The following is a 26,574-nucleotide window of genomic DNA, read 5'->3' on the forward strand; positions in this document are numbered from 1 at the left end:
ATGCGAGGCATTGAATTGCTTTGCCTCACCCTAGTGAGATCGTATCTGGTTGGCTGCAGACGTATGCTCAAAAAGTACCTGAACCGCGAGGCTGGAGGGCTCCAGTTAGTGCGGCTGTGTAATATTAAATAACATCTACTTTAGATAAGATATGGGCATTAGCCAGATTTGATGGGAAATGAGATCCGAGGAACACGATCTAAGCAAAGTCGAACCAAACGTTTCGGCACCTTTTCATTTCCTTACCTGCTCCCTCTCCACAAACTATACTTCTCTATTCACTTATAAGAACACACCTACACCTCAAGTATTCTTTCCCCTCAAGACCCGCCAAGTTGAAGCATCATGACCACTTATTATCCTTCTCAAGCTGGCTATGCCACCACCCAGCCCATGGTCGCCCAACCGATGGTTGGCTATCCCGCCACGGCGGGATATGGCCAGTATGGGATGGCGGGCAGCTACGCTCAACCTGGCGGTGTTATGTACGTACCTTCCCGTGGCAGCAGCTACAGGCGCAGACACAGACGACACCGCGTTTATAATGATTTCGATTACAGGGTCCAGCCGCAAGTTGCCACCACCATGGGCACACCTATGGTCGTCGTAAGCACACTTTACTGGCCTCAGGTCTTTCCTTATCGACACTGAACACCGTCTGTCGTCTCATTTCAGCAACCCACCTATGCCACTGGCCATAGTGGATATGGGCATCACTATAACCACTTCTCGATCGGCGCGCGCTTGCGTCGTTTCTTCGGCCTCGCTCCTTCTAACGGTGTCAGATATAAATCTGACCGTGGTACCTGGGGGTTCATGGGATACTCGCGTCGTCAACGATACATGGACCCACGAACAGGCGGAGAGGTTGACCGACACGGTCGACCAGTGTACAGGGTGTAAATCCTGTCAATATTGATTCCATTACATCACATCTACCTCTACCTGCGACACACCATCGACCAGATGCTATTCCTAAGTCCTTTTTCCACCCCGCTTAAACCTTCTCCTTACGACCTATCATTGCTGGCAAAACATCAATGAATCACGACTGACGACATACTAGCATTTCGCAATGGCTATCTCTTTTTTGCCGCTACTACTTTCTTTGACTACAAATTGTGTAAAATGATGTCGGTCCCCTACAAAACGTGAATGATAAATCATTCGACAGCAAGTAAAAAGAGATCTTCGCACAGGATAAATAAATGGGATACTGCGATAGGTATAGCAAAATTTAAGAATCGAAAAGAGGTATTTATATTTATAGGTACAACGAACACTTTATAGAATGTTGCTAAGTAATAGTAGGAAATGTAAGTAGAATTGATGATAAGGTAAATTAGGCAGTTTGCCGCAAAGGTAGAGAATCAGATTTAGTCTTCTTCCATAGCATCTTGAATTTTCGAGGTTTGTTGCTTGATCTTATCTGCTTCAATCCAGATTTTCACCTGTTCCTTGATAATTTGTACAATTTCAAGCATAGCTTGACGTGCGCGCAACTGTTCTGGGTTATCCCGTGCGCCTTCCCAAAGAACTGCTAGGTTAACTTCGATCTTTGGTATAAATCCTCTTAGGTGGTGTTTGTCCTTCAATTATGTATAAACTGACCTTTTCAGCTAATTTGCCCATGGCTTCGTCCAATGTCTCGCCAAGGGTATCGGCGGCTTTGGTCAACCGTTCCATAACAACATTGGCTCCATCGTCGAAGATATCGTCTTTACAATTGTTCAAATAACCCCGGAAGTAAGCCTAATCAAATTCTGATGTCAGTATCAACAAAACCGCAGACGAAAGCAAGTCCTAACCTTCTGACGAGCTACGCTGCCTGTTCCTCTTTCTAACATTGCTGTATCGTAGCCTTCTACAAGTTGAGCTTGAACATGTGGGGCCATGCACCTCGAGATCTCCTTTTGCTCGGAGGTCATGGCCACTTTAACAAGCTCTACGGTATTTGCCAATGCTATGCGGGCTTCTTCTACACATGCGTTGCCTTGAAGTCTAGCGCGCTCCTTGAGACCTGTTGCAGCAGTCTCTTCGACTTCCTTGACGAGAGCCCTGATTGCAGCAAGAGTAGATGCCTGGAAAGGCCCAAACAAATCTGACTCGAAAACTTGGCTCCATGAATGAGCGATGTTTCGAGTGAAAGGTTGGATCAACTCAGCGTTGAGATCACGACGCCATGATCCATGTCGCCGCAAGGCTGTGGTAATGAATTAAGAAAGAAGGGAAATTGTTTGAATAACGGAGTACACACTCGCTCGATAGGTGGCCCAATGCATACTAGAAGTAAACTCGTCAACGGTATTGAGTGCAGCATCTGCGGCCTGCAATAACCAGTTATATCGCATATGACTTGCAGGGGTATTTGAGACCTACATTCGCCGCTCCAATTCGACATTTATCTTCTAGTCCATCTTTGAAATTCGTTTGCAGGTCATGGACACAACCATCGACTAGTTTAGCAAACTCCTGGCAGGGCGTCAGCGTAAAAGACGTTGAATAGTAAACTACTTACAATACAAAGCCTGCGACTGATACCAGACTCATTATGACCCTTTATTTGAACCACAGGTTGGCCAGGTGGATATAGGCCTGCACCTAGTCCGGCACCCAAACCACCCAAGATAGACTGCAAAGGATTATTTACAGCTGTATGTGATCGTTGGGCTAAATCTTCATCAAATTTTCTAGATTCCCATTTTGCACGCAATGATTCCCGGTCAATAGCGGTGATATCACCAATGCCTTGCACATAAGATTGTACCGACTGTGCAAAAGTTTGGATGTGTGCCATAAACGATCTCGCTGAACGCTCGCGAGATGCAATGGTTAACTGGTGACACCATTGCTGCAGGTCAGGAATGCCTGTATCTTTAACATTAGAAAAGCAAATTGGTTTTCCATCTCCTTTAACTTGGCCTAGAAATCAAATGCGTGATATATCAGATCCTTTTTTAACATTGTGAAGACAGGAAGCACCTTTTAGACGGACATAATCTCGACTTGAACATGTAAACACCGGGAGATCGATTGCGCTGTAATCTGAAAAAGGCATCTATTTATTCATTTATAGTCATGGGGTGCCAAAAAGGGACCCACCGCGAGCGTCCACGTTAGGATTAAAATTTAATGGGTCTTTTTCTTCAGCTGCAGCATCTAATACAACGAATTAATGGATTTATCTTGAATACTTAACGGGCCACGTACCATCCAAATCCTTCAATCCTATTCGAAAGTCTTCTTTTAAGACGTCACGGGAAAACTGTACATAAAATTTTGTATAAGCTTACAGCTCTATTAGATTGCGTAATATGCACCTCAGAGCGTTTCAGCGAGCAAAACGCATTCTTTTCCCTTTGAACTTTGGCGCGACTTTTCTCAAGTGAGGAAAGCTCGTCGATGGCATCCTTCTTTCTATTCCTGGCGTCATTGAGAGCTTCACGAGTTGCCCTGATTGAAGCTTTAGATTGCATAATTTTTTGTTCCAGGACCTCAGTGGTGACTTCCTCTATCACATCCTCCTCATCTTGGTTGGAGCCTGGATAACCGGAATCAGAGCTATGATCTTCATCCATATCTGAATCATCGGAACTGTCGCTTTCGCTTTCGCTTTCGCTTTCACTAATCTCTGACTCGGAATTAATTTCATCATCTTCGTCATCATTGTCAAGAGTGCTGCGTCTTCTTTTACTGGACCCTTTTCTACCGCCCGAGCTATTTTTTCTTTTTTTGCCATTGGAATTTTTAGTTGAGCGTTTGAGAGTCGATATAAATGGTTCTCCTGCCTTCATGGCATCAAGGTGTTTTTGGTCATCATTTATTTGATCCCGAATATACTGCAAAGAATCTTTGAGTTCTGAGAGGGAACGTAGTCAAATGATGTATAGCAGTAGAAGTAGGATAAAGTGTAGGTATGTATACCTTTTACCAGATGTTCTGCTTCGCGTTTTTTCCGTTTGCACGCTGATGTATTCTGCATGATGAGCTCCAAACGTTCTTCAATATCCTCGAGAACTGGATCGCTTTCAAGACGAAGAGCTTTGATAACTTCGGAACAAGAGATGTCATCACACTTGCTAGCTAGGAAATCTTCAACGACTAATCATGAAAAACACCAATATAACATACCTATGAACGTTATGGCATGGTCATCGTAGCTAACATTGAGAGTTATAAGGAGTTATAAGCGCAAAAATGAAAATCACTTACTTTCCATCTGAAAGCGATAGCTAACACGTAAGAGGAGCTAAACCATGAAGCATGAAAGCGTATAAGCTCACCCACTGTCCCCAAATAAATAATAAGCATCGCCATACATTGAAACAGTGGATGTACTTACTCATCAATTGAATTTTGAATGCGTCGCCGAGAAGATCTGTATGTCATGAGTATCATAATTATTCAACAGGGAAAAAAGCGTTCACACCCCTAGCTGTTTTATCATCTACGGCCCTGGTGATGGGTGCCAAAATCCATATGCAGTTGCATTTTTTCATGTAGTCCTTTGCGATATTATTTCTAGCCGCATTGGCATCGGCAACACCTTTGATCATCGAAATAAATCAATTTCATGGTTGTGAATTGTGTAAGATGACATTACCAGGTAGATCAACAAGCACGGCCCCCGTAGACAAGGCTTCAGCACGACACCGAACGTTAACTTGACGAATGAGTGGCCACAGAGCAGCAGAATCTGCGTCCGGTGCGCCGGATTTTGTTTTCTCTCTGCCCATTCCAGCGCTCTTGCGCACTTGGTCCATAAGACTAGGCTCCTTTTTCTTTTCGGATTTGTCCTTCGAACCACGTTTTTGATCTTTCGAGTCAATATACTTGCCAATCTCTTTCGCAAAAGATTTGGAGTCCTTTGCACTTATAGTCTTGGTTGTCCCGAGAATTCGAGATATTTCTACGACATGGGTAAAGTTATGGACAAACAAAAGCAACACGCTGAAACTCACGTTGGTCATAGCCTAGGATCTGATCTACAGACATTTTGACAAGGTCGTCCTGGTCTACATTGGGGTATACTGCATGGACCTACACTCCGGGGTAAGTCGACGCGCATAAAGGATTTGAATGACCACACTTTTTGCCAGGCAATGCCGGCATCACTCTTGAGATCCGTACTTCGTTTTATATTCCCGTCTTCGTCCACTAAGTCATGGAGAAGAACTTTTAATTCGTCTCTCCACTCAACTTCCGACAGGAAAGAAATATCGGCATCAATCGTCGATTTTTCGTGGTACGCCAATTCAGTGACAACGGCAGTGCAAGCTATGTTATGTTATGTATTTATCTTTCAAGCCAGAGTAAAAGTTGGGTTCTAACTCACCCCTCATGCCACTGGTTGGAACAATGTTGTCTTGGATTGATATAAGTAATGGTAAACTCCAGTGTAAAAAGAACAAACCGTCTAAGATAGCATTTAAAATGGAAGACTTTCCCGCACCAGTGGCTAAAAAAATGAATGATTTGATTTGATGCAAATGACAAGGTCCTTACCACCACAGACAGCAATCAAAGTCTTCGGGGTGCCTTGGCCTTCAAGGCTTCATTTACAGAATCAGAAGGGTAAATTGGACGCGTTAGTTGACTTACTTCATTATCTCCCGTTTCCATACCTCTTCTCTTAGTTTACTTCCGAATTCCAGATGTTTTAAAGCTTTCTTCATGGTTTGAACCATTCCTAACCCGTCCTTGAGAGCATTCTCAGGCGAGTACGTGATTTCACTGGCATTCTGATACGCCCTGAATAAGCTCAAATCATGCTTTTCTTGAGGAATCGCGTCGGGTTCATCAGCTCTTGGATCGCTTAGTTGAATTAATGGCGCAGGATCTACAACCTTTCCGTCTCATAAGCCCCCTTGCAACTGGACCCCTGTATTACAGAAAAAAACGCACTTCGTTTTTAACTAAGCTTAAAGTATCTTGGTGTGCGTGTTGGGGTATTTCGGAAGGTATACCCGCTTCAGTGGGTTCTCGTTTGACAAAGATATATTGAAGGAACTAGTTGACCATCATGTCAGTGCGTGAAAACTTGAACTACTCTTCAATAGTCCAAAAGAGGTGAAATGAGATGATCATTACCTGGCTCATCGCCACCGCTATGAACTAACGACGTTGCAGTCAAGTGGGTATGATAGTCACGACAAGAATGGATGTTTTGCGGAGCCAGTCAAAGTCGGTAAAAGTTAATTGAAGTCAAAATGTGTATCTGGCCCAAATCAGGCCTCGAATATTGTTTCCCGCGCAACACGAACACCATATCACGTGAATGTGACTGTTTGTGACGTTTGGCGTCTTTCATAAGAGAGACATAGGGGTTACTTACGAATATTAGAAAAATTAACCTGCTAAATGGTAACCTTAATTGAAATAAATAATCTATTCCATCTAAATTGAAATTGTGCGTACAATCTACAATTTATAATGCTTCATGAAAAAGTGAATATTCAAAACCATCCAGAATCCAACCTCAATCTTCTCAGTGATTTTACTTCTGTTCATTGATTTACCAGCATCGATACCCAGCACCTTCACACAGAAAAGCAGTCCCTGCTAGGTTATCAACACAAGAGACTGGTGTTAAACGTATGTGTGTGCTTAAGCCTAAACATTGAATTAAAGGCGATGTGGTAACCAGTGGCCCAGTTTCAGAGCTCCAGCGACCTCTGCCTCAACGCTTGAAAGTTGAGATAATTTGGGAAGTTTTCTGGTTTCGAAAAGTTCGTGACCATAGAGAAGGGTACGACCCTGCTGAAAATACTCAATTTGATGTTCTTCTTTGTCGGGACAGAGAGCTTTGCCTGCGGAATGATCGTGGTTGACATAGTCATCGGGATGTGTATTACTTGCTGAAGACTCCTCTTCGTAGTTCTCCAGTTCCATATTGCCAGGGTCTGCACAAAATCTGCAGTGGAGATGTTCAACATCCGGAGTATGGTCGACGATATGGTCAGCACAGCTGAGAAAATAACCCGGCGCGTCGAAGGCTTCGGAAGCTTTTCCGTTATTCGTATTTGAACAAAGTAAGCAGTCGGGATTGCAAAGGCAGTCGCCAAGGGATGGATGCAAGAAGGTATCGTCAATAACATCTTCTGAAAGGATATTCTGAAGTTGAAAGTCCTGCAGATCGTAGGTACCGTGTGAGGACAACTGGAAGACAGGGAAATCCTCTGTGTGTGCCTTGAGATCACAACATGCAGGAAGATCAAATTCGGGTGGGCCAAATTCGCAAGTTATCCTCGAGAGATATGTTGGAGATAGTATTATGTCCGATGACGCATCCTGAGTTCTGAAAATTCGCATATCGTCAGCAATTTCTTTGGGAGACCCTCCATCTGTATCTTTTGGATTGCAGGTGCCTGATTCTTCACCCTCCAAGCCGACGGAAAGCATAGAATTAGTGTTTGCAGAAGAAATATGAGCTGGTGTGGCCAATTTCTCTATGCACTGAAAATATTTAGATCGATCATGTGTTGTACGTTGATTGAAACAAAGTTGTGAAGCAGATTCAGAGGGAGTCAACGACGGAAGTTCATTAGCAGCAGCATACATTGGAAAAATTTCCCTGCCAGTTGGTTTGTCAGAACTTTCAAGGGACCGCCTAGAAACATACGACGCAGTTTTCTTGGGAGATTTAAGTTTAGTAGCCGTTGCAACATGACGATTATAATTGACGAGCATCGTCCCTTGCCTGTCGTTGGAATTAGTCTCAGACTCCATAGCGTCACTATCTTTTTCAATATCCCAGATAATGGAATCATCTGGATTATAGCGACGCCCGGCCAGATCCTCGTCGGAGTGTTTAGATGAATTGGCACCCTTCCCGTTTTCTACGTCCTCGTGGTATACATTTCCATGTTTCCGAGGGTATTTCCTGATAGAGGGAGAGGAAATTGTGGATGAAGTACGAGAATCGTCAACATTGGGTGATTTCCTGGAACCTGAGGTTCTTGAATTCAAAAATTTTGCTTCTGAGAACAGACGGCCCGAGTCATCTCCTATTCGGAGTTCAACAATACATTTGAGTAAGATTCACTGCATATATTTTGAAAGATAACAGAACCTTCTTTTTTGCCTTTAACCCTGGTTTTTGTAGATGCCTTACCCTTTTTAAATACCCCTAATCCACGAGACAACGGATCCAACTTGACAAGAATTGAATTGAATGAATGGTAAACTCATTGGACAAAATAAGCTTACGGTCAGTCGGTTCTTTCCTACGTTTGTCGCAGAAAATCCGTGCAAGAGAGCAAATCCGAGCTGAGTGTTCTTCGGCTGATTTTTTTTCTTGAGCCTATCGTCATTCCTTTTCGTTGATGGGTTATCATCGGAATACTTATCCCCTGTTGCTGGTAACATTGAAACTTTTCTGGCCCGTTTTTCTCGACGGCGTTCTTCGAGCCCTGTAATAATTATCTTTTTAATGACTAAATAATTGGTTTAAAATAACACTGACGTTGGATATGCTCATCGTCCTGATTATTATCCCGTGTAACTGTGTGCTTGACCACGCGTTTCCTGATGTCAGACTCCCGGTTATGAAATTCTACTGTTGTTTGGGTGTCCCCATAATCTTTAGATACGGATTGCTTGTTGTCTATAAGATCCAACGTGCCTTCCAAATTGCCGTTGGCGGCCTTTGTAACCCATCTGGTAGTTCCCAATGTTTTACTCCCAGCACGACTGCGCTCATTCAATTTCGGTTTGATTATTTCGCTGGACGTCGCCACTCTTGCTTTGAGAACGGGCGTTCCAAATACAGTATCTCTAGATGTATCGCCTACAGGAAAGGTTGACGGTAGAGTATCATTTGGTTCTCTGGTGTCTAGTAGAATGCCTCCTTCAGCCCTGTAGTCCGCAGAATAGTCTTTGATGAAGCTTCTTTGATCCCGAATGTAGGCGGATAGATAATCATGAAGATTGCGCTTAGGGATTGCAAGTAGACGTTCGGAAGTCAAGACGAAACTTGCGTTCGATGGCGAAAATTTAGCGTCCATCTCAACCCCTAGCATGGTTGTACAGAGGGTCTATGCCCAGTTCATGCCTACTGACCACGGAACAGCTTTTGCCTAGAAGCTGCCTGTGGTCAAAGTAGAAACAGCTAGTAAAATTATTGTGTCGACGAGATTCAACAAATGAGTTTACAAGAGAATAAAATAGATTGCCTTGCCAATGCCAGAGAGAACTCCCTATTACACGTGACGTCATCAATGCACAACTGAACCAAGAGGAACCAAGTTAGGCTCGTGACCATCCTGTATATGAAGTGTCGATATACGATCCTTTCAAAATCCCATCCTCTTATACAGAGCAGTCACAGGTCTAGAACCAAGTCTACAACCATTGAAAATAAACGGAAAGAGTCCCTTGCTGTCCTTTGAGAGTCCAATGTTGCTTGATTATCTTTCATCACTTGCTCCCAATAAAAATCGTCATGATATTCAGTTCTATAAAAAGGTACGGGAGCAGCTTGATAATACCAAACCTCGACCAATTTCTGAAACACTAGCAGCAAAAAACTCTGACTCGACTTCTGTAGTATATACGAAGACAACATGTCTGAGTAGACCTTCAGGCGGTGTAAACAAAGTAGATATTCCTGTTGAAACATGAATAAAAATACAACGTGAAGAAATTGGTTGAAAGCAAACACTTACTCTTTGTCAGTGAGATCTGCGAAAGCGTGCCTTTCCCGTTCTCGTTGAATATCTGCATCCGTCCAACCTCTGCGTGTTTTCTCTTCTTCGATTTTGGCGACTTTCTTGATGTTGAGCCGAATATTGATTCGTCGCAATAACAAGGATATCGCCAGTTGAACTGTCAAGAGCACCATGATAGCCGTTTTGCCTGGTAAATATGCCGGCGCATCTTTCGGGAGGAATATCTCGGTTCCGATGATATTACCAATGCTGAACGCGACGAGGGTCATGGCGTTGATTGTACTTTTCTTGGTGTGCCCACTGGTATTGCTCGCATTATATGCATAAACGGAAGAAAGAGCACTTCCAAAGGTCCCAATGAGATATACGGCTATCAGCTTTGTAAGTGTGGCCCTATTTGCAAAAAATCTAAGAAACCAAAAATTTACCGAATAACAAAACACCTTTCTTGCCAGAATTGTTTAGGCCAATTAACATTGCTATAAATAACAACAGTTAGGGTCGCTCCCTAAAAGTGAAATATGCGCGTACCTGAGCCTACAATCGTTGGAACTATGGCAAATACAATGGGAACCATGCGCTCTCCCTGAACAATACATGAGCATAACCTTTGAGAACAAAAGAAGTAAATACTTTTTTATCTGAGTACCATCCACAAAACAGTGTCATAAGCGCCGCAACAGCACCTCCCGGAGTCGAAAGTATAAGGGTTTGCTTAGATCTGAGGAACATCATTAATCGAGGTCAATTTGCACAAATATCGTGCGCACGTATAGCCCAGGTTCCGGATAATGATGTTGCTGACTATTGTGCGACCTTGGTGAGTAAACATATGTAGTAAATCCATTTTGACACTTACAGTTGCTCAGTGCGCCATTGGGAATGCTGGCTGTGGGGAAAAAATATAAAAATGATTATAGTAAATCTAAACACATTACTCACTAAGTAAGGTTGTCAAAACGATCAACCATGTCCGAATATCGCAAACTGCTTCAATTACTTGGTATTTCTTCAAACGTTTGTTTTCTGTTCCTCCAGCATCGTCACGAACGCGTTCGAGGGCAGCAATTCGTTCCTCCTTCGTGAGGAATTTGGCATGTACCGGGGAATCCGGTAACCAGATAAGTACACATATACCAACAAGAATTGCTAACCCTCCAAGGAGAATGTATATAATCTTGTAAGGTGCAAGAAGCTTTCCATCATAGAAGGAGACCCCCTGAAGATTGACAAATCAGCATGTCGGCAAACGAATGCAAATGATCAACTTGCATATGCCACGAACCCGCCAAATATCTGTGTCATTCCATTCTGTTTAAAATCTTTAGTACTCTTTACATTCTCACGGATTTGGAGATAATACCATCACGTAGAACCACGAAATACGTCTCGACTGCATTTAATAGACGTGTCGTCAAAAATGGACTATGGAAAAAAACCTCAAAAGGCCACACCTGTTCGTTCTTCTTGTAAAACATGGAGATGATGAGAATAAGACTCGGCGCTACACAGGATTCGCACATCCCTGCGATACTAATTAGTGAACTTAATAGGAGGTTACTTATGTCAAACAAACCTAACAAAAAGCGCAGAGCGAAAAAGGCGCCAAATGAGGTGCCAACAGAATGAAGCATAAGTATAGCTCCCCATGTAATAATGTTGAACCCTGTTGTTCGGGAGTTAGTGGAAATGATATGCACATAACAGAAGGTGCTTACCAAGATACTTGGCGACGCGAGTTTTCTGAGAGATGTAGACAGTTGGAAACTCCCAGACCAAAAAACCTGTGCTTCCTTCAATAATAGGACAAAAGGAAATAATAGGGAGTGCACACCAAGATAAAACGCCAACGAGACCAGGTTGTAATGCTAAATCCCCAGAGGCTTAATCAGAATTGTAGTAGAGGTTTCTGAGATTTGAAATACCTGGCCAACAATAGGGAGGCCCATGATGCTGTAGTGTACCAAGTCAAAACTCTTTCCCTGCAAAAAACTAAGTGTCATTACCTCGCATAATTCAATGACGTTTTATCTCTGTAAAAACATAATTCAATTCAATCGGTTGCACATATTATCAGCTAGACAAAAACTGTACAAAAATTGCGTGAAGTAAACAGCGGCGCAAAGTGGAGGTATGAGCATATCCTGGCGCGATACATCAGAAATAGGTCCATGAAGTCAAAACAACTGACGTACTAGCTTTCGCCTCAATTTCGCGTTGTATTCTTCAGAAAACTGAGCGGTCCGCTCAGCACCGATAAGGCGAAGTGCCTCGTCCCCATCTTGAATGTCTATAGAGAACTTCTCGTCGAGGCTAGTTTCCCTAATGTCATGCTGCTTCTCGACCTCATGAACTTTTTGGTCTTCTAGCGTGGTGATCATCGTTGAAGGAGTAGGTTGGGAAGAACACACTCTCGACAGGCACAAGGACCTTGTTGAGGAAGTGTCTTTTTAGGGCTCCAAAAATCCTTATCGCACACATGGTCTACGACATGAGATTGCGGAGTTCATTGGTTCTAAACATAGGTATGAAAAGATGGAAAGAGGTGTCATGAGTGTATTTGCTGGTACTGGATTAGCAGCAAAATGTACGGCGCGAGACATACTCTGAGAATTTGCTGAGAACTCATGACATTGAATCAACTTGAGCTGCGCATAACAGCCAACAATTTTCAAGAACGTCCAAATCGACTCCCTAGGCTCTCACGCGATGGATAATTGCCGGAAGGTCCGGTACGGCTGGCTTGAATTATTATACGATTTCCATTTAGATGTAGAGAATATGGTCTATGGTATGCACACACGGATATCTAACATTATAGTTTTTGAATGACCAAAGCAGATGCAGCACCGCCCTATTACAAAACATCAACTAATGTTCATGGGTTGTCAGAGTAAAGAACGGTCTTACCCCATTACAGATACCAGCAGCGCCATATTCCCCTGATTTCAGCGAGTGAGTAAGAGATACGATGATACGTGATCCCGAGTTTCCAATAGCATGTCCATGGGAGACGGCACCACTGAGTTAGAACGATTAGAATAACATCGGTCGCAGACGCTTTAAATAGACGCACCCGTTGATGTTAATCTTGGCAGGGTCAATATTGCAGACTTTCTCAGCAACGCGAACCACCACGGAGAAAGCTTCATTCAGCTCGAATTGGGCAATGTCATCAACAGTCAAACCAGCCTTCTTCAAGGCAATTGGGAGGGCCTTCGTGGGAGCCTCAGGGAAGTCGATGGGAAGAGTTCCGGCATCGGCCCATGCTAGAGGAAGGATGATCAACAGATCGGCAAAGGCGTTCGACAGCTTTCTAACTTACAGACAACCTTAGCAAGAGGCTTCAAACCGAGCTCTTCAGCCTTGGATGCAGACATGAGGATGAGGGCGGAAGCACCGTCACTGAGAGGGGAAGAATTGGCGGCGGTGATGATACCTCCCTGCTTGAACGCAGATCGCAGAGTTGGGACCTTTTCTGGGAGAACTTTCTTGTATTCCTCATCCTCTTTCACTACAATGTCACCCTTTTTGCCCTTGATGGTGATGGGGACAAGCTCAGCATCGAAAGCTCCGGCCTTCCAAGCGCGAGCAGCACGAGCATAAGATTCAAGAGCATGGGAATCAGCAGATTCGCGGGAGATGCCATGTTTTACGGCGGAGCTCTCTCCGCAATTGCCCATAGCGAAGTTGTTGTAGACATCCCAAAGTCCGTCGTTTTCGAGAGAATCGATGGCAGTGAACTTGCCAAAAGTAGGGTTTTGACGGGGGATGAGGAAGCTTCAAGAACGTCAGAATAACACTACGACAAAAGTTGAACAGAACTTACGGAGCGTTACTCATGCTCTCCATGCCTCCAGCTGCAACAACAGATCGGTCGCCAAGCTTAATGGCCTGTGCAGCAAGAATGATCGACTTCATTCCACTGGCGCACACCTTGTTAATTGTGGTGGCATCCGAAGTGATATCGAGACCAGCATTGAGAGCGACTTGGCGGGCAGGTGATTGACCGACACCGGCCTGGACTACATTTCCGAAATACACCTCCTCGATAACTGAAGCGTCGATGTTGGCCTTTGCGATAGCATCTTTGAGAGCAATTGTCCCAAGCTGGGTAGCGGTGAACGACTTGAGGGCACCATTGAAGGAGCCGACGGGAGTACGGGAGGCAGAGACGATGACAACTTCGTTGGACTTGACAAAAGTTAGCCTACAACGAGGCCAACGATGGAACAGCAACTCACCATGGCACGAGCAAGCGATGGGGTAAGTATACGGGAAGAAGAGGATGTAAATCGCGATAAGAGCATTCCGCCTTTATATTTCAAATGAATATGGCGGAACTGGGTGTGTGTTATGTAAAAAATATGATACGACAAGCTGATTTGTTAATTTCGTTCGAGTCGCACCACCCTGGATTGCCTGATGGTTTACTGTGGTTTACCTGGTTCTCAACTTCGCGCAAAGAACGTTGTTGTCGCGGAACATGTATGTACTTATACGCCACACATCCCGGTTAGGTAATTGACATATGTTTTCGCCGGCTTTGTCGACCAAAGGAGGCCGACACCACCCGCTTAATTGAACATGATTCCTCAGACCAATGTTAATCAGATTAGTAAATAAGTGCGGGCGTAGGACTAGATTACAGATTAACGACAGCGCCAACGATCATGAACCAGAGCTCCATCCATCGGAGAAGCCGTGTCTCCGCATTCCAATCAGCCTGCTCAACTTCTGTCATGAACTCAGCCACAGCAGCATCGGTTGCACAGGGATGAAAATACCAGCACGGAGTACCCAGAGTCGGGTGTTCTCCTTGCGACAAAAGGGGAAACGGCTGTGAGGGAGCAGAAAGAGCGAAGGTGGTCGCCTCCGCTCCGTCCGGCAACTCCATTTTAAACAACGTTGTCTGCAATATTTGATTCAGAGACAGAGGTGAACCGTCTGCACGCATGTGTAAGAAAGGCCTAGGAAAAATACAAATGGAAACACACTGGGTTCATGAATTGTAAAATAAAAGGCAGGTACATTGAAAGACGCAGAGTAAACAATGTACTCTTGCACAGACAGGGAAGGAGGCGCCGGGTGAGCAGATGCAATATCATCCGCTTCAAGCCCCAACTCCTCTACGCCTTCTAATTCGAGCATGACGGTAGAAGGCTGGGTGCCCTTGAAAACATGGGTGGTTGTGCGAAATAGGAAACCATATCCTGGACGATGGTTATCAGCCCAGAACCACTGCGGATGGCGGCGAGCAAACGCGCTGCAGGCCAACACAAAGTCGCTGCGAGAGAGCATTGCGTGACTGTGACAAATCCTGGGAATTATGTGATGCAGTTTGAAAAATAAGGTTTCAAGCCACAGGAATAACACGACCAAATCACCAGAACTTGCATCAGCCATTCCGTTCGTTCTCAAGGCCGTCGGTACTCATCAAGCATGGCTGTAGGAAAGGTTCGTCGTCCTCGCTATATGCACATATGGTGTCTCATCGAATTTCCAGAACAAGCGCCTTTCAAAGGGTAAGAAGGGTATCAAGAAAAAGGTCGTCGACCCCTTCTCGAGGAAGGGTATGCAAATTTAATTCATCTTCGACCGCTGGTGCTTACTATGGCACCCACTTCCTAGATTGGTACGACATCAAGGCTCCATCGATTTTCGATGTCCGAAATGTTGGAAAGACGTTTGCTAACAGGTCTCAGGGACTGAGTGCGTATGCCATTTGTTACCTTATATTACTTCAACTTACATTATATCCCAGAAAATGCCAACGACTCTCTGAAGGGCCGCATTATTGAACTTTCTTTGGCCGATCTCAACAAGGAGGAGGAGCAATCCTTCCGCAAGATCAAGCTGCGCATCGACGATATCCAGGGCAAAAACTGCCTGACTAACTTCCACGGAATGGACTTCACCTCGGACAAACTTCGTTCACTTGTTCGCAAGTGGCAAACCCTCATCGAGGCTCACGTGGACGTTAAGACCACCGACGGCTACCTTCTCCGTCTCTTCGCCATTGGATTCACTAAGCGCCGCCCATCTCAGGTCCGCAAGACCACTTACGCTCAGTCAAGTCAAATCCGGGAGATCAGGAAGAAGATGTTTGAAATTATGACCCGTGAAGCTAGCACCTGCGACCTCAAAGAGCTCGTCCAGAAATTCCTCCCTGAGGCAATCGGACGTGAGATTGAGAAGGCGTCGCGCAGTATTTACCCCCTCCAAAACGTTTATGTCCGCAAGGCTAAGATTCTCAAGGCACCCAAGTTCGACGCTTCCAAGCTGCTTGAACTCCATGGTGAATCAACGGACGTATGTACTGTTATTATGTGATGTTATGACTGTCTAATCAATTTCCATGTACAGGAGACAGGAACGAAGATCGCGAAGGAGTTCAAGGAGCCTGAGATCCTTGAGTCTGTGTAGATCTTTTGTTGTAGTCATTTTTTTTACTTGCTCTCTACCATGCACCACATTCAAATGCATTAAACTGTATCAGTGTGATTCTCGTCTAAGATTGTGTATATTTCCTGTAGTGTTGCCAGCGATATCAGGATCGTTAGGTACATTCTGAGATTTTTGGTGGGTGTGGAAGTGCTTTGGTTGGTCGAATATGGGTTTACTTTGACGCATCAAAAAAATTTCGACCAATGTCCACAAAGGTTCCGACTGCTTTAATGAGGACACCTCTACCGAAACCTGTCCTGGTGGATATTCCTAGCAATGGCCGACGTTGAGCTAATTAAGAAGTGCCTCACAGCTCATCCCGATTTCCCTAAGAAAGTGTGTCTGTCTGCTTCGATTATATCAGTGTGTTGGCTGACGCCTTAATTGACTTCAGGGTATCGTCTTTCTCGATATCTTTCCCATCCTCCGTGATCCTTTCGTCTTCGAAACACTTATAACTCATTTCATTCAACACATCACTTCGCACACTATCGGATTGTCTGAAAAGAAGAGGGTTGACGTTATTGTTGGTCTCGACGCCAGAGGCTTTTTGTTTGGCCCCATCATTGCGCTGAGACTTGGTGCAGCTTTTGTACCTGTCAGGAAAGCGGGAAAACTTCCTGGGGCATGCATTAGCGCAAGCTATGAGAAGGAATATGGCACGGTATGCTTCATATTTAAATTCGTAACACGAGAAACTCAGATCGAAGTTGGATATATAGGATTCATTTGAGATGCAAGCAGGCGCAATCACCCCAGGTCAAACTGTTGTTGTTATCGATGATCTAATTGCTACAGGTACGGGTAAACACGCAAATGACGTGGTTAGGTTCATTAACCACTCAGTGTAATAGGTGGTTCGGCAAAGGCAGCGGGTGAACTGGTCGCCATGCAAGGAGGCCAGACGCTCGAATATCTCTTCGTCATCGAGCTCATGTTCCTCCAAGCTGCCTCGAAGCTCAATGCTCCGGTATATTCCATCGTGAAAACCGACGACTGAGGATCTATCAGATTATATATCTTTAAACCAACAAACGGGTGTTTATTAGTGGATGGCCGTTGATATACAATATTCGATTTGGATCTTTAGGATGTTCCTCCTCCTCTATGGGTATATACCCCAGATCTCCCGACTCCGAATTTAATTGATGCTGCAGTGCCATCATAATCTGGGTAGATTGCATGCTTTCTGTCAGAATCAACAGATCCTCAAAAGCATCTCCCGCCTTCTTGGGTAATAATACAACAGCTACGCTTGAAAGGTCTCCAGCATCTTCCAATTCATCGATATTCGCTGTGGGGTTTATGGCGCCTTCTTCATTGCTAATGATGATAACTCCAGCTGCCCCGGCATCACGGGCATGTACGGCTTTCTCCAAAAAGGTACACTCTCCCCGTCGAACAATTAACATACTGTGAGGGTAGGGTCGGTCGTATGGGTCGCAGCCATGGGTATTTTCAGGGTCTCGTAGGATGGGCACACCTTCGGCAGTTCGAATCCGTGGAACTGCGTCAACTGAGTCGAAAACAACATATGAGGATAAATCCGCCCCAAATTTGGCTGTATAACCCGGCACTGAAATGTCGATGTTGCCTTTGTTGAGAAGACTAATCGGCAAGGGGGCGGTGGGATCCGTCTGCACAGTAAATAGTCTAAAATTGACTTCAGGTTCACGTCGATGGAGTTCGTCTTGGGCAATACTATCTCCACCTGAGGGGAAAATTGTCGAATCATTGATATAAACCAATTGGCCTGGGCGGACGGAATAATGACCCACTGATGAAATGTGTGTCAGAAGTTAACTACTACAAATTAAAGCATAAGCTTACATTTCTTGATATCATAACCTTGTCCATCAAGACGTTGTACAATCTGAGTTCGAATGCCAGATACATTGTGAATTATATATCCATCAGGTTGAACCCCAAGTTTGAGTAAACTTGGGCTTAAATCCTCCTGCACATTTTGGCCAGGAGCGGCCAGAATAAATTCATAAGTCTGTACAGCAAGTTGAGTAAGGTAGGCAAATTCTGGGAAATGGTAGTATAAAAACACCAACATAGGGGTCGACTTTAGGTCGTTCACACCAGCCATCTGGCGACCAATATTGTTGATCGGCGTGACTAGGCGCAAGGCCTACCAACTGGCGGGCGTAATCAACATCCGGCCTTGACCTTATACCTTGGACCAGTCCTGGTCCTGGAGGTTTGCGTCGATGATCCAGAGTTGTGACGAATGGAGTATATATTGGGCACTGGTGATTTACAATTTTTCTTGTTCGCTTTCTGGCGGAAGAAGCTGGTTTCATGTGTTGTTGGCCCAATGTTAAAATATGTCCTTCGGTGGTGAAAACGTAATTAGAGTCATCACTATGAAGAGGGTTATCCTCGTCAAAAAGGAGGTACAGGTACTGATGTGAGCAGTCAGCATTCGTTCAAGTTGATGTCATATAAATTCAAACCTTTAGGGTCTCCGACAGGGCAAAAGATTCCATTCGATCATCTCGTTTATTCGTACGGAGATCTGAGATGCCAGCCAAACCACATTGGACTTTTGCACGGGTAGTAAGGTCGAAAAGAACTCTTTCTCCAACATCCAAATAAAAAGGGTCACGTGTAGCCTGTCAGAGTATGTGGAACACCGATTATCGAAAAGAAGTGAAGAACTTACGCGATATAAATACCAAGTAGATTCAATAAATTCTAGAAAAAGTTGAAACAAAAGATGGACACCCCTTAAGATCCGACTTACCTGGTCGTAATGGATATGAATGAGAAGTAGCTTGTTTATAGTTTGTATCATATACTTCGGGCAGACCTGCATGTTGCCTCCACAGGTTATAATCTGATCGATAATGAGCATGAGCGGGAGAAAAACAAAGTGCCCAACATACAGATCATGTGTAACTTGATTGCATTTTGTACATCGCCAGCGAGGACTTGAAGCCCAGGCCAAAATGCCGATAGAGAGTCAATCGTATTGTAAGCGGCATCGCCGCTATGCATGTTCACCGTTCGGTACTGCAATGGATATCAGTCTAGTTCTAAACCAAGTAAAAATAATATTACCGAATGCCCATCTTTTGTTCTGGAAAATCGCATCAAAGCAGCGTATGCATCATCCCAAACGTCAAGAAACTCTATTTCTCCTTTTAAAGAGGGTCAATAAACCGCATGAAGCAACGGTAAAAAGCGACCTAACCACTCATGATATACCACTTCAAAGCATATTCATAGAAGGAATCCATACCAGCCCCTATACCTGTGGTCTCCGGGTGTGTCCAGGCCTTCGCAAGATTTAAGTCCAATTCGAATATCAATAAAAAGCAAGCTCACACCAGTCCACGTATTGATAGTATTTCCGACTAGGTCAATGTCTGACTTCCGATTCCATATACCAAAGAAAGCCTGCAGAGAAGATATCAGATTGAACAAGTATTTGCTGAAAAAATATTTACCCGATAAGCTGCCTTTTCAAAACGATCGTCGCCAGTTAAGCGACTAAGGGTTGCAAACTCCAATATCAGAGAACCTGCACCAGCGGTACCTAGATGGTATACTGAGCATGTGGACGATTTTGAAAGAAACAGTTGACTTACATGTCTCCACCGATTCGCCTTTCGCAATACCATGTCGAAGATTAATCTGAGAAAGAGGTAAGCATCTGTATCCCTTCCTTTGGAAGATAATCACCCTTGCATATGGGAGCCCTGTGGGAGTCGAAAAGGCCGGTAATAACCGCTTTCCAAGGTCGTGTGCTAGGGAAAGAAGTTCGCCTCGGTACCATGGGAGATGGAATGGCTGCCCTGTCTGATTGGCAAATATATGTGCAGAAAGAAGGCCTCCAAGAACGCGGATTGTTGTTTCAAAAACTTGGGGCTTAGTGTTGACGTCAAACGATACCCATTCGATAACATTCTTTACTGCTTTTTCGAAACCCGTACGATCATCCAGCACAACAAGGGTATCAAGAACGTCGACGAGTGTGAGAGAGAAGTTGCCTGCAACATCGTTGGCAGCGTAGTTGCCGCTGCGTTGACTTCAGTGTATAAGTTGGCAGCTGCATGCAGAACCACGCACACATTGGTCCAATCCGGTCCCTGCCCTGAGCACGACAACGGGGTAAGCTATAAAAAGCATAAGTATGAGTTAAGCAAAGCATATATGTATTCAAACCTCATCCAAGGGGAAGGCTGGTGATGAATAAGCTGCAGCTCATCGAAAATCGTTTCGAACGCCAAACACTCACCGAATGTCATATAATTATCAAATCCGTGATACCATAGTTCCCGTGTTTTTTCGCTTGAATAAGGTTAGATAGGCGTACGCTACGGAGGGTTAGATCATACCGCGCGGCTAATTTCCGTTGGGAAGTCCAACCAGACGAAACCTTTAGAGGGCTTGAAGCGTCCGTCGCGTGAAACCACCGGGATCCATTGAAGGCAAGAAGGCCGACAACTATAAGAACCTCTGGCCAGTAGCTGCCCCACTTCATGGGAGGCAAAGCCTAAGAGTAAAGGGTGCAAATGTTACACCAGGGTAATGAGAACGAAGGGAGGGTTATATTATTGTGGACGTACTCACCTCAGATATAGTAATCCACTGTCGTGGCATACACGGTCATCAATCCCGTCAGGCCGATTTCTGGTCATGTGATCTGACGCGGCAGCGCTATGTCTCTGGCAAATCTCTTGCAGTGCACTCTGATCAGTGCAAACAGTCCAATTTTTCTTTCTTCAACATGGCATCCATAGCTGATATCTCTCAAGCACTTGGAGACTATATGCTCAGAGGATGGGTCTGCATTTTAATATCGTCTCCAAAGTTTCTACTGATGACTATGGCGTAGGTATTGACCGACCAATCATGCCCGACACCGGGGTGTGCTGTTCCTCTGCTGCGATCTCCAGCAGGCCGAACACCCATAACCACTATATGCGCAAAATGTGATCCTACAAACCCTCGTATGTCTGCGAGTCTATCACATTTCTTTCTCTATTAACGATGGAAGTAAGCATCTCTACCACAGGGTGTTGTACCTGCATCATCATCCAATGCCACCACGGAATCACAGCATTCGAGGTCGTCAACACCTCCAACAGAACTTTCTGAAGTCCCGGACTCTCCTTTGTTTGTTCCAATTGAAGAGTCTGAAGAAACGAGACGTCGACGTGCCCAATCTGACCAGGCATCTTCGGAAATCGGCAAGCGACTGCTGAAAGGTTGGGCTATGCTTGGTGATGAATGTCCCAATGACACATGTTATGGCGTCCCACTCGTCCGTCCTCCAAAATCAGGCGGGGAAAAGGATCCGAGGAAGGTATGTTTGCATTATGGAGAGCTTCCGAGCGAGCTTCCCCTCACACTTATCAGGAATGTGTTATATGTGGAAACGTCTATGTCTCGGGGGTAGATTGGGCTGGGACACAAACTCTAGCTCTTCAGGAAACAAAAACAGCTACAGCATCCACAGATGACAGTGTTCGCAGCCAAGCCGACAGCTCCCAGATCCGATCCACACCTCCAACCACCTTACACCAAGTATGTTTCGTTGTTGGTTTCTATTATATCTATCTCCTGAATATGAACACCCAGGAAATACATAAATTTTCTGCTCCATTAAACCATCAGTCTAATGACAAGGCATCGTTACAGGTCTGGTTTCCCGAGCGCATGTCTTCGAACAGCTGTTAACGGATCAAATACAGACACAGTCTTCTGTGCCCGCAGTTCCGCACTCTTTGCCTGTTTTTGAACATCACCAGAAGGGCATTACCCCTCAATCGGATTCACTTTACGATGTAACATCGCAGAGTTTAAGGACCTCTCTGCGCACGTTGACAGACAGACTCATTTCTTTAACTTCGCACCCGGCCCTGGTAGAGCCCAGTGCTATTGGTTCGACGGCAGATGCCATTTCAAAAGTAGCGCAGGCTCTTGTACAGATGAAAAATTTGGGCCATGTTTAAACCACTGAAAAGTCAAAGCTTTACCAATGTCTTGCTTTCCGCATGATCGCCGACCCCTTCGAATAGTGGCCAAGCATGAAATATGAAGTGAACTGCGAACCTGCATTCGTGTTCCAGATGAGGTTAATCACCGCTAAGTTGGGTTCTTGGCTTGAGGCATTGTAACGTATACAAGTTCTGTTTATAGCATACATGTGAAGGAAGTGGATGATCGTGGAATCCCGACCTCTTATTCACATCCACATGGTCTCCTCGTGGCCTTTGTATTCTTTACTCTAGTAGTGGCGACTAAAAGCCAGCTCACAATGATACTTTCCACTGTCCATCATCATCGGTTATGGCACCACTTTTCTCTTTCCTCAAGAACTCTAAGACCAACGACCGTGGAAATCACGAAACAATACCTCTACAATCTCATACATTCCAGGACATGGGAAGTATCGGGTCAAAAAGGAAATTAAAAAAACCAGGCCCTAATCGTGCGGCTACGAATATATCCAATATAAATCCGGTCGAAAATCTTGGTCTTGATACGTCACCTCTGGCCCCTAAGATTTCATCGCACCATGGCGATCCTGAGGTTCCATACGTTTATTTTACTAGTCACCATGCTATCTAACTGGCTTTTACTACGATATTTCTAGACCCGTTCGACGAGGCGAATGCAACAGGATCTACTGCAAAGGTCCACATTCCCTCCTCCATATACACCGAGTCATGTTCAAGATGAACCGAGTAATCATCCACAAATGGCTAATAGTATAATCAGCGGCCATTTTTTCTCAGAAGGATCTCGCTATCCTCAATTCACGCCGTCGCAAGCTAGATCGTTTACTGTGCCTTCTGTTCGGAGGACTTCTTTTCCAGATGTACAAACCTACGACGAACAGATTGAGGATGAGAGTTGGGTCAACAACCAAACCCAATCCTCTCATAACCTTGCCGCTCAAATGAGAGACACAAGAATATCCGGTGCTCCGACAGGGGCAACCATTGGCCAAGATGACACCTTTTATAACCATGAACCATCTGGCGAGCAACCAGTACATACGTGGAGAGACGAAACTGAAGTATGTGTGCATGCAATGATAGCTATTGTATCACTAATCCTTGTACGACTCTCGTTTAGGGAGGCCCTTTTGGCGTAGCAATGATTGATGAAAATGCAGTTAGAAGGCAAAATTCTCATTACAGCAACCACCCACAGCAAATCAATGGAACGTCCTCCAGGAGACAGGCATCTGTGTACAGCCATGGATCGGAGGAGTTTCCTGACATTGTCACTAGACGGCTCCGATCCCAACAAAGCAACCAACCCATCGCATCAAACGATTTTGTCGCCAGCAGACCAGGTTCAATAGGTAGCAATCGCTCGAAAAGGGTCCAAGATAATATTACTAGTAGACACGGATCCCACCGAAGCAACCGACCGCAAGACTTGGAAAGATTTACAGCCAACAGACAGGCTTCCCTTCGCAGTAACCACCTGCAAGATGCCCCAGAAAAAGCGACCAGTAGAAATGGATCCCACCGAAGTAACCAGCCACAACATACAGACGGATTCATCCCAAGCAGGCACGGTTCCATTCATAGCAATGGACACCAGGAGAACGAAAAAATTGTAACTGAAAGACTTGGATCTCAACGAAGTAACTCTCCACGAGAAATCTATGAAATTATCCCGAGCGAAAATGGTTCCCTTCGTAGCAGTCGGTCGCAAATAGATGAACCAGGTGTAGTCCTCAGAAGACTGGGTTCTCAGGGTGACGATCAGCCCCAAGAAATGCACGAAACAATTCATAGTAGACAAGGATCTCTTCGAAGTAATCGACCACAGGAAACCAATACTATGTTTACAAGACTTGGTACTCAACAAAGTTTACAACCTGAAGAGACCCACGACACAGATTCGAGAAGAAATATTTCCTTGCGAAGTAGTCGACCACAAGAGTTAGATGATGTTGCCAATAGGAGGTTTGGGTCTCGGAGAAGTCGGCGAGCACAAACAATGGACGAGAGCACAGGGAGACGACGAGGATCTCAACGAAGTAACCTTCCACCACAAAGCGTCCAAGCAATCATTGCCAGTAGACAAAGGTCTCATTGGGCCCAACCACCGGAAACCATTGAAGTATGTGGTAAAATCAAACCTCTATACGCGAGGCCAACTCTGATCATATACTCAATAAAGCCTGACGTTTTCGAAAGAGATTATGGAACGGAGTCCGAATATGAGCCCGAAATATACAACTATATCGTTCCTGCAGGCTTGAATGTTGTTTTCCAAGATGAAGACGGAAATGTCATCACGAGGTAAGGCTGTCCTTCATATCGACAGAGCTCTTGTGGTTACACTGCCATATTTGCACAGAGTAGGAAGAAAGGGCATACCTTACGAGGCCAACCGTCCAGTGCGAAGTGCGCCAATAATCGTCCACGATGAATTTGGAAGGGAACTATATCGGTCAGAATGCTGAAGGTCTATTATGACGAAGTATGACTTACCTCGCTGTAGGACAAAGAATCTCAGTTCTCCACCAAAAGTTCGTCCAGACCTGTTCAACTCCCATGTAAAAAATAGGCCTGCATGGGAAGGCTATAGTTTTGGGTAAGATTTTTTGGTTTACTGGCGTCTCAACATGCATCATTGTCTGAAACATTGATAGGTCGGGGGGCAGAATTGGAACACACGATTCCGGACAGAACCAGTAAGCTTTCATCTTTGTTTTTGGGCTTGCTATTGACTGACTGAAAGCCCACCACCGTGGATACCAACGTCTCTGCAAAGTATGACACCTTGGAGACCGACAAAAACGATAATGGTCGATGAAAAAGGGAACCAGATGGTGCTGTAGGTTTTATTACGGTTTTCGTCAAATTCAACCAAAAACATTCAAGCAGAAAATCGCCAAACATAAACCGGGAAAGAGCACAACCAATAGAACCACCCTTTCACGATATCAGCTACCGTGCTCAAATCAACTATGCGTAAGACCTTGCATACCTTAGGGCGTCAGGACGATGCAGACCCAAACATAGCTGTCGAGAATCTTGAAGACAGAATGGTCAAACAATTTTCAGATGATTGAATATCCGAACAATGTAGCTATAGTTGCCAGGAAAAACACTTGGAAGCGGGTTATTTCCGTTTTCCACGACTTCTTGAACCCCCTCTTCCACGAACAGAATCCCCATAGCTGAAACCTCGGGTACCAAGAGCTTTATCAACGTCTTCGCGACCCAGCCGAAGGGACCCGTTGGAAAATTTACCGACACCCATTTTGAGACCCTTAACTCGGCTTTTTGACTTGGATGCAGGAGTAGAGGCTTCGAAAACTTTCTTCAACGTCGGGTGATAATTACCTAGATTTTTAGCCTACGGAACATTAGTACTACATTTAGGAGGCCGTACATGAGAACATACCTCTTCTAGCTCTTGAAGACTGCGCTCCTTCTGTTTGTTGGTCAGGCCTTCCCGGACACGTTTTGAAGCTTTGGTTTTTTCAGCATTGCGTACTGCTCTTTCTCCTTTTCCCAATTTTGCTTCACCCGTTAGTTCCAATACGCGACCAGCCAATGCTTTACGCCGTTTGGCTGACGGCAAATTCAAATCTGGATTCAACGAGCCTGAGAGTAGCTTGGTGTGTACCAATTTATGAAGGAGGGCGTCGTTTTGTGCATTTGTTCTACGCCAAAGGTGAGAACTGGAATGTCTAAGTTTAAAGTAAAGTGGCGAACTTGTCTTCGTCCTCTTCTTTGGGGTCTTTTTTAAATGTCGAAGGTTCCGTTGCTCCCGTTAACTTTGTGATCTTTGAAGACTGAGAAGCACTGTGTCAGAGTATTACTTGAACAGGGATGCATTGAACATTCACCATGAAAGCCTTCATCTGCGCTTTTGAAGCGTAGTCGTACCCTTCATCTGATTTTTTCTTAGGCCCCGGCTCCGAAAATACAATTACCTTATTGTCTGTTTTATAGGCAAGATTTGAGGTGGTGAATTCATCGTCAGTATGTTCGAATTCTAATAAGTCATGATTATTCAGGCATGAAAATCGCTTGTTAAGGTTAGAATACCGCTGCCGCTATCTTGCTGTTCTTCACCGCTTTCTTCAGAATAAGCATTCGATAAAGATTCTTGTGCAATCCCAAACCATTCTTCGGCCTCGTCCTCGTGTACTTTCGCGATTTTGTCGGCAGGTTGTTCTGGTTGGGTATTAGGAGGGTGTTTCCTCTTTTTTGTTTGCCCACTGGTCGAGGCGAAAGAACTAAGAAACGATCTGCCGTGATCTTCCAGAAGACTTAGTAGTCGAGCTTTTTCGGGGTCTGCCATGTTCAGAGAGAGCCTATAAGTCAGGCAAGAGGGATGATTGTAGTCTGTTGAGCTATAAAAAGTCAAAATAAAAACAAATTGACGGCGGCTCGGCATCCCAGAAGGTACTATCTACGTCACAGAACGACGAAAAAGCATACCACTACTCGGGTACATACAT

The 26,574-nt window shown here is 44.7% G+C and overlaps 11 protein-coding genes across 11 annotated transcripts; 5 read left to right on the plus strand and 6 right to left on the minus strand.

The window, feature by feature from the left end:
- Positions 1-345: 345 nt before the first annotated feature.
- Positions 346-903, plus strand: JR316_0005010 (uncharacterized protein; the record flags this gene model as incomplete). The annotated part of the gene is made up of 3 exons (XM_047890774.1): positions 346-485; positions 561-606; positions 676-903. 3 exons carry the CDS (start codon positions 346-348, stop codon positions 901-903), a joined length of 414 nt encoding a protein of 137 aa, XP_047750535.1.
- Positions 904-1,376: 473 nt separating this feature from the next.
- JR316_0005011 (Nuclear GTPase SLIP-GC) lies at positions 1,377-6,021 on the minus strand (the record flags this gene model as incomplete). The annotated part of the gene is made up of 23 exons (XM_047890775.1): positions 1,377-1,556; positions 1,612-1,752; positions 1,809-2,203; positions 2,258-2,327; positions 2,380-2,472; positions 2,519-2,922; positions 2,983-3,045; positions 3,103-3,159; positions 3,211-3,265; positions 3,321-3,859; positions 3,925-4,083; positions 4,132-4,160; positions 4,238-4,286; positions 4,343-4,378; positions 4,430-4,546; positions 4,604-4,909; positions 4,962-5,040; positions 5,090-5,277; positions 5,336-5,365; positions 5,414-5,458; positions 5,506-5,552; positions 5,602-5,846; positions 6,019-6,021. 23 exons carry the CDS (start codon positions 6,019-6,021, stop codon positions 1,377-1,379), a joined length of 3,330 nt encoding a protein of 1,109 aa, XP_047750536.1.
- A 603-nt stretch (positions 6,022-6,624) lies between these two features.
- Positions 6,625-9,020, minus strand: JR316_0005012 (uncharacterized protein; the record flags this gene model as incomplete). The annotated part of the gene is made up of 4 exons (XM_047890776.1): positions 6,625-8,006; positions 8,072-8,153; positions 8,209-8,411; positions 8,465-9,020. 4 exons carry the CDS (start codon positions 9,018-9,020, stop codon positions 6,625-6,627), a joined length of 2,223 nt encoding a protein of 740 aa, XP_047750537.1.
- Positions 9,021-9,579: 559 nt separating this feature from the next.
- On the minus strand, positions 9,580-12,049 carry JR316_0005013 (Allantoate permease; the record flags this gene model as incomplete). Its single annotated transcript, XM_047890777.1, has 18 exons — positions 9,580-9,607; positions 9,666-10,038; positions 10,097-10,147; positions 10,200-10,254; positions 10,302-10,389; positions 10,439-10,472; positions 10,528-10,557; positions 10,611-10,887; positions 10,941-10,979; positions 11,032-11,061; positions 11,123-11,193; positions 11,245-11,334; positions 11,387-11,452; positions 11,503-11,536; positions 11,594-11,621; positions 11,675-11,701; positions 11,763-11,812; positions 11,864-12,049. The coding sequence occupies 18 exons, from the start codon at positions 12,047-12,049 to the stop codon at positions 9,580-9,582; spliced, it is 1,557 nt and encodes a 518-aa protein (XP_047750538.1).
- Positions 12,050-12,483: 434 nt separating this feature from the next.
- Positions 12,484-14,969, minus strand: JR316_0005014 (Acetyl-CoA acetyltransferase, mitochondrial; the record flags this gene model as incomplete). Its single annotated transcript, XM_047890778.1, has 8 exons — positions 12,484-12,522; positions 12,579-12,690; positions 12,745-12,937; positions 12,994-13,448; positions 13,498-13,862; positions 13,913-14,011; positions 14,329-14,615; positions 14,666-14,969. 8 exons carry the CDS (start codon positions 14,967-14,969, stop codon positions 12,484-12,486), a joined length of 1,854 nt encoding a protein of 617 aa, XP_047750539.1.
- Positions 14,970-15,110: 141 nt separating this feature from the next.
- JR316_0005015 (ribosomal 40S subunit protein S1B) lies at positions 15,111-16,094 on the plus strand (the record flags this gene model as incomplete). The annotated part of the gene is made up of 5 exons (XM_047890779.1): positions 15,111-15,125; positions 15,175-15,241; positions 15,300-15,380; positions 15,433-15,980; positions 16,035-16,094. The coding sequence occupies 5 exons, from the start codon at positions 15,111-15,113 to the stop codon at positions 16,092-16,094; spliced, it is 771 nt and encodes a 256-aa protein (XP_047750540.1).
- Positions 16,095-16,391: 297 nt separating this feature from the next.
- Positions 16,392-17,115, plus strand: JR316_0005016 (Adenine phosphoribosyltransferase; the record flags this gene model as incomplete). The annotated part of the gene is made up of 4 exons (XM_047890780.1): positions 16,392-16,451; positions 16,510-16,779; positions 16,838-16,913; positions 16,970-17,115. 4 exons carry the CDS (start codon positions 16,392-16,394, stop codon positions 17,113-17,115), a joined length of 552 nt encoding a protein of 183 aa, XP_047750541.1.
- Positions 17,116-17,137: 22 nt separating this feature from the next.
- On the minus strand, positions 17,138-20,610 carry JR316_0005017 (ER degradation-enhancing alpha-mannosidase-like protein 1; the record flags this gene model as incomplete). Its single annotated transcript, XM_047890781.1, has 17 exons — positions 17,138-17,892; positions 17,946-18,114; positions 18,176-18,526; positions 18,578-18,736; positions 18,787-18,818; positions 18,868-18,960; positions 19,010-19,136; positions 19,185-19,264; positions 19,318-19,402; positions 19,452-19,523; positions 19,574-19,662; positions 19,715-19,760; positions 19,809-20,145; positions 20,196-20,242; positions 20,292-20,308; positions 20,365-20,417; positions 20,465-20,610. The coding sequence occupies 17 exons, from the start codon at positions 20,608-20,610 to the stop codon at positions 17,138-17,140; spliced, it is 2,658 nt and encodes an 885-aa protein (XP_047750542.1).
- A 246-nt stretch (positions 20,611-20,856) lies between these two features.
- On the plus strand, positions 20,857-22,084 carry JR316_0005018 (uncharacterized protein; the record flags this gene model as incomplete). Its single annotated transcript, XM_047890782.1, has 6 exons — positions 20,857-20,913; positions 20,965-21,079; positions 21,131-21,435; positions 21,489-21,656; positions 21,711-21,770; positions 21,824-22,084. 6 exons carry the CDS (start codon positions 20,857-20,859, stop codon positions 22,082-22,084), a joined length of 966 nt encoding a protein of 321 aa, XP_047750543.1.
- A 337-nt stretch (positions 22,085-22,421) lies between these two features.
- Positions 22,422-25,076, plus strand: JR316_0005019 (uncharacterized protein; the record flags this gene model as incomplete). Its single annotated transcript, XM_047890783.1, has 8 exons — positions 22,422-22,664; positions 22,729-23,154; positions 23,214-24,215; positions 24,276-24,397; positions 24,456-24,548; positions 24,600-24,692; positions 24,751-24,792; positions 24,983-25,076. The coding sequence occupies 8 exons, from the start codon at positions 22,422-22,424 to the stop codon at positions 25,074-25,076; spliced, it is 2,115 nt and encodes a 704-aa protein (XP_047750544.1).
- A 147-nt stretch (positions 25,077-25,223) lies between these two features.
- Positions 25,224-26,414, minus strand: JR316_0005020 (uncharacterized protein; the record flags this gene model as incomplete). The annotated part of the gene is made up of 5 exons (XM_047890784.1): positions 25,224-25,460; positions 25,509-25,770; positions 25,823-25,902; positions 25,957-26,105; positions 26,159-26,414. 5 exons carry the CDS (start codon positions 26,412-26,414, stop codon positions 25,224-25,226), a joined length of 984 nt encoding a protein of 327 aa, XP_047750545.1.
- Positions 26,415-26,574: the final 160 nt, after the last annotated feature.

Source organism: Psilocybe cubensis, chromosome 4 (genome assembly GCF_017499595.1).
Source record: "Psilocybe cubensis strain MGC-MH-2018 chromosome 4, whole genome shotgun sequence".
In the NCBI taxonomy this organism is placed as follows: Eukaryota; Fungi; Basidiomycota; class Agaricomycetes; order Agaricales; family Agrocybaceae; genus Psilocybe; species Psilocybe cubensis.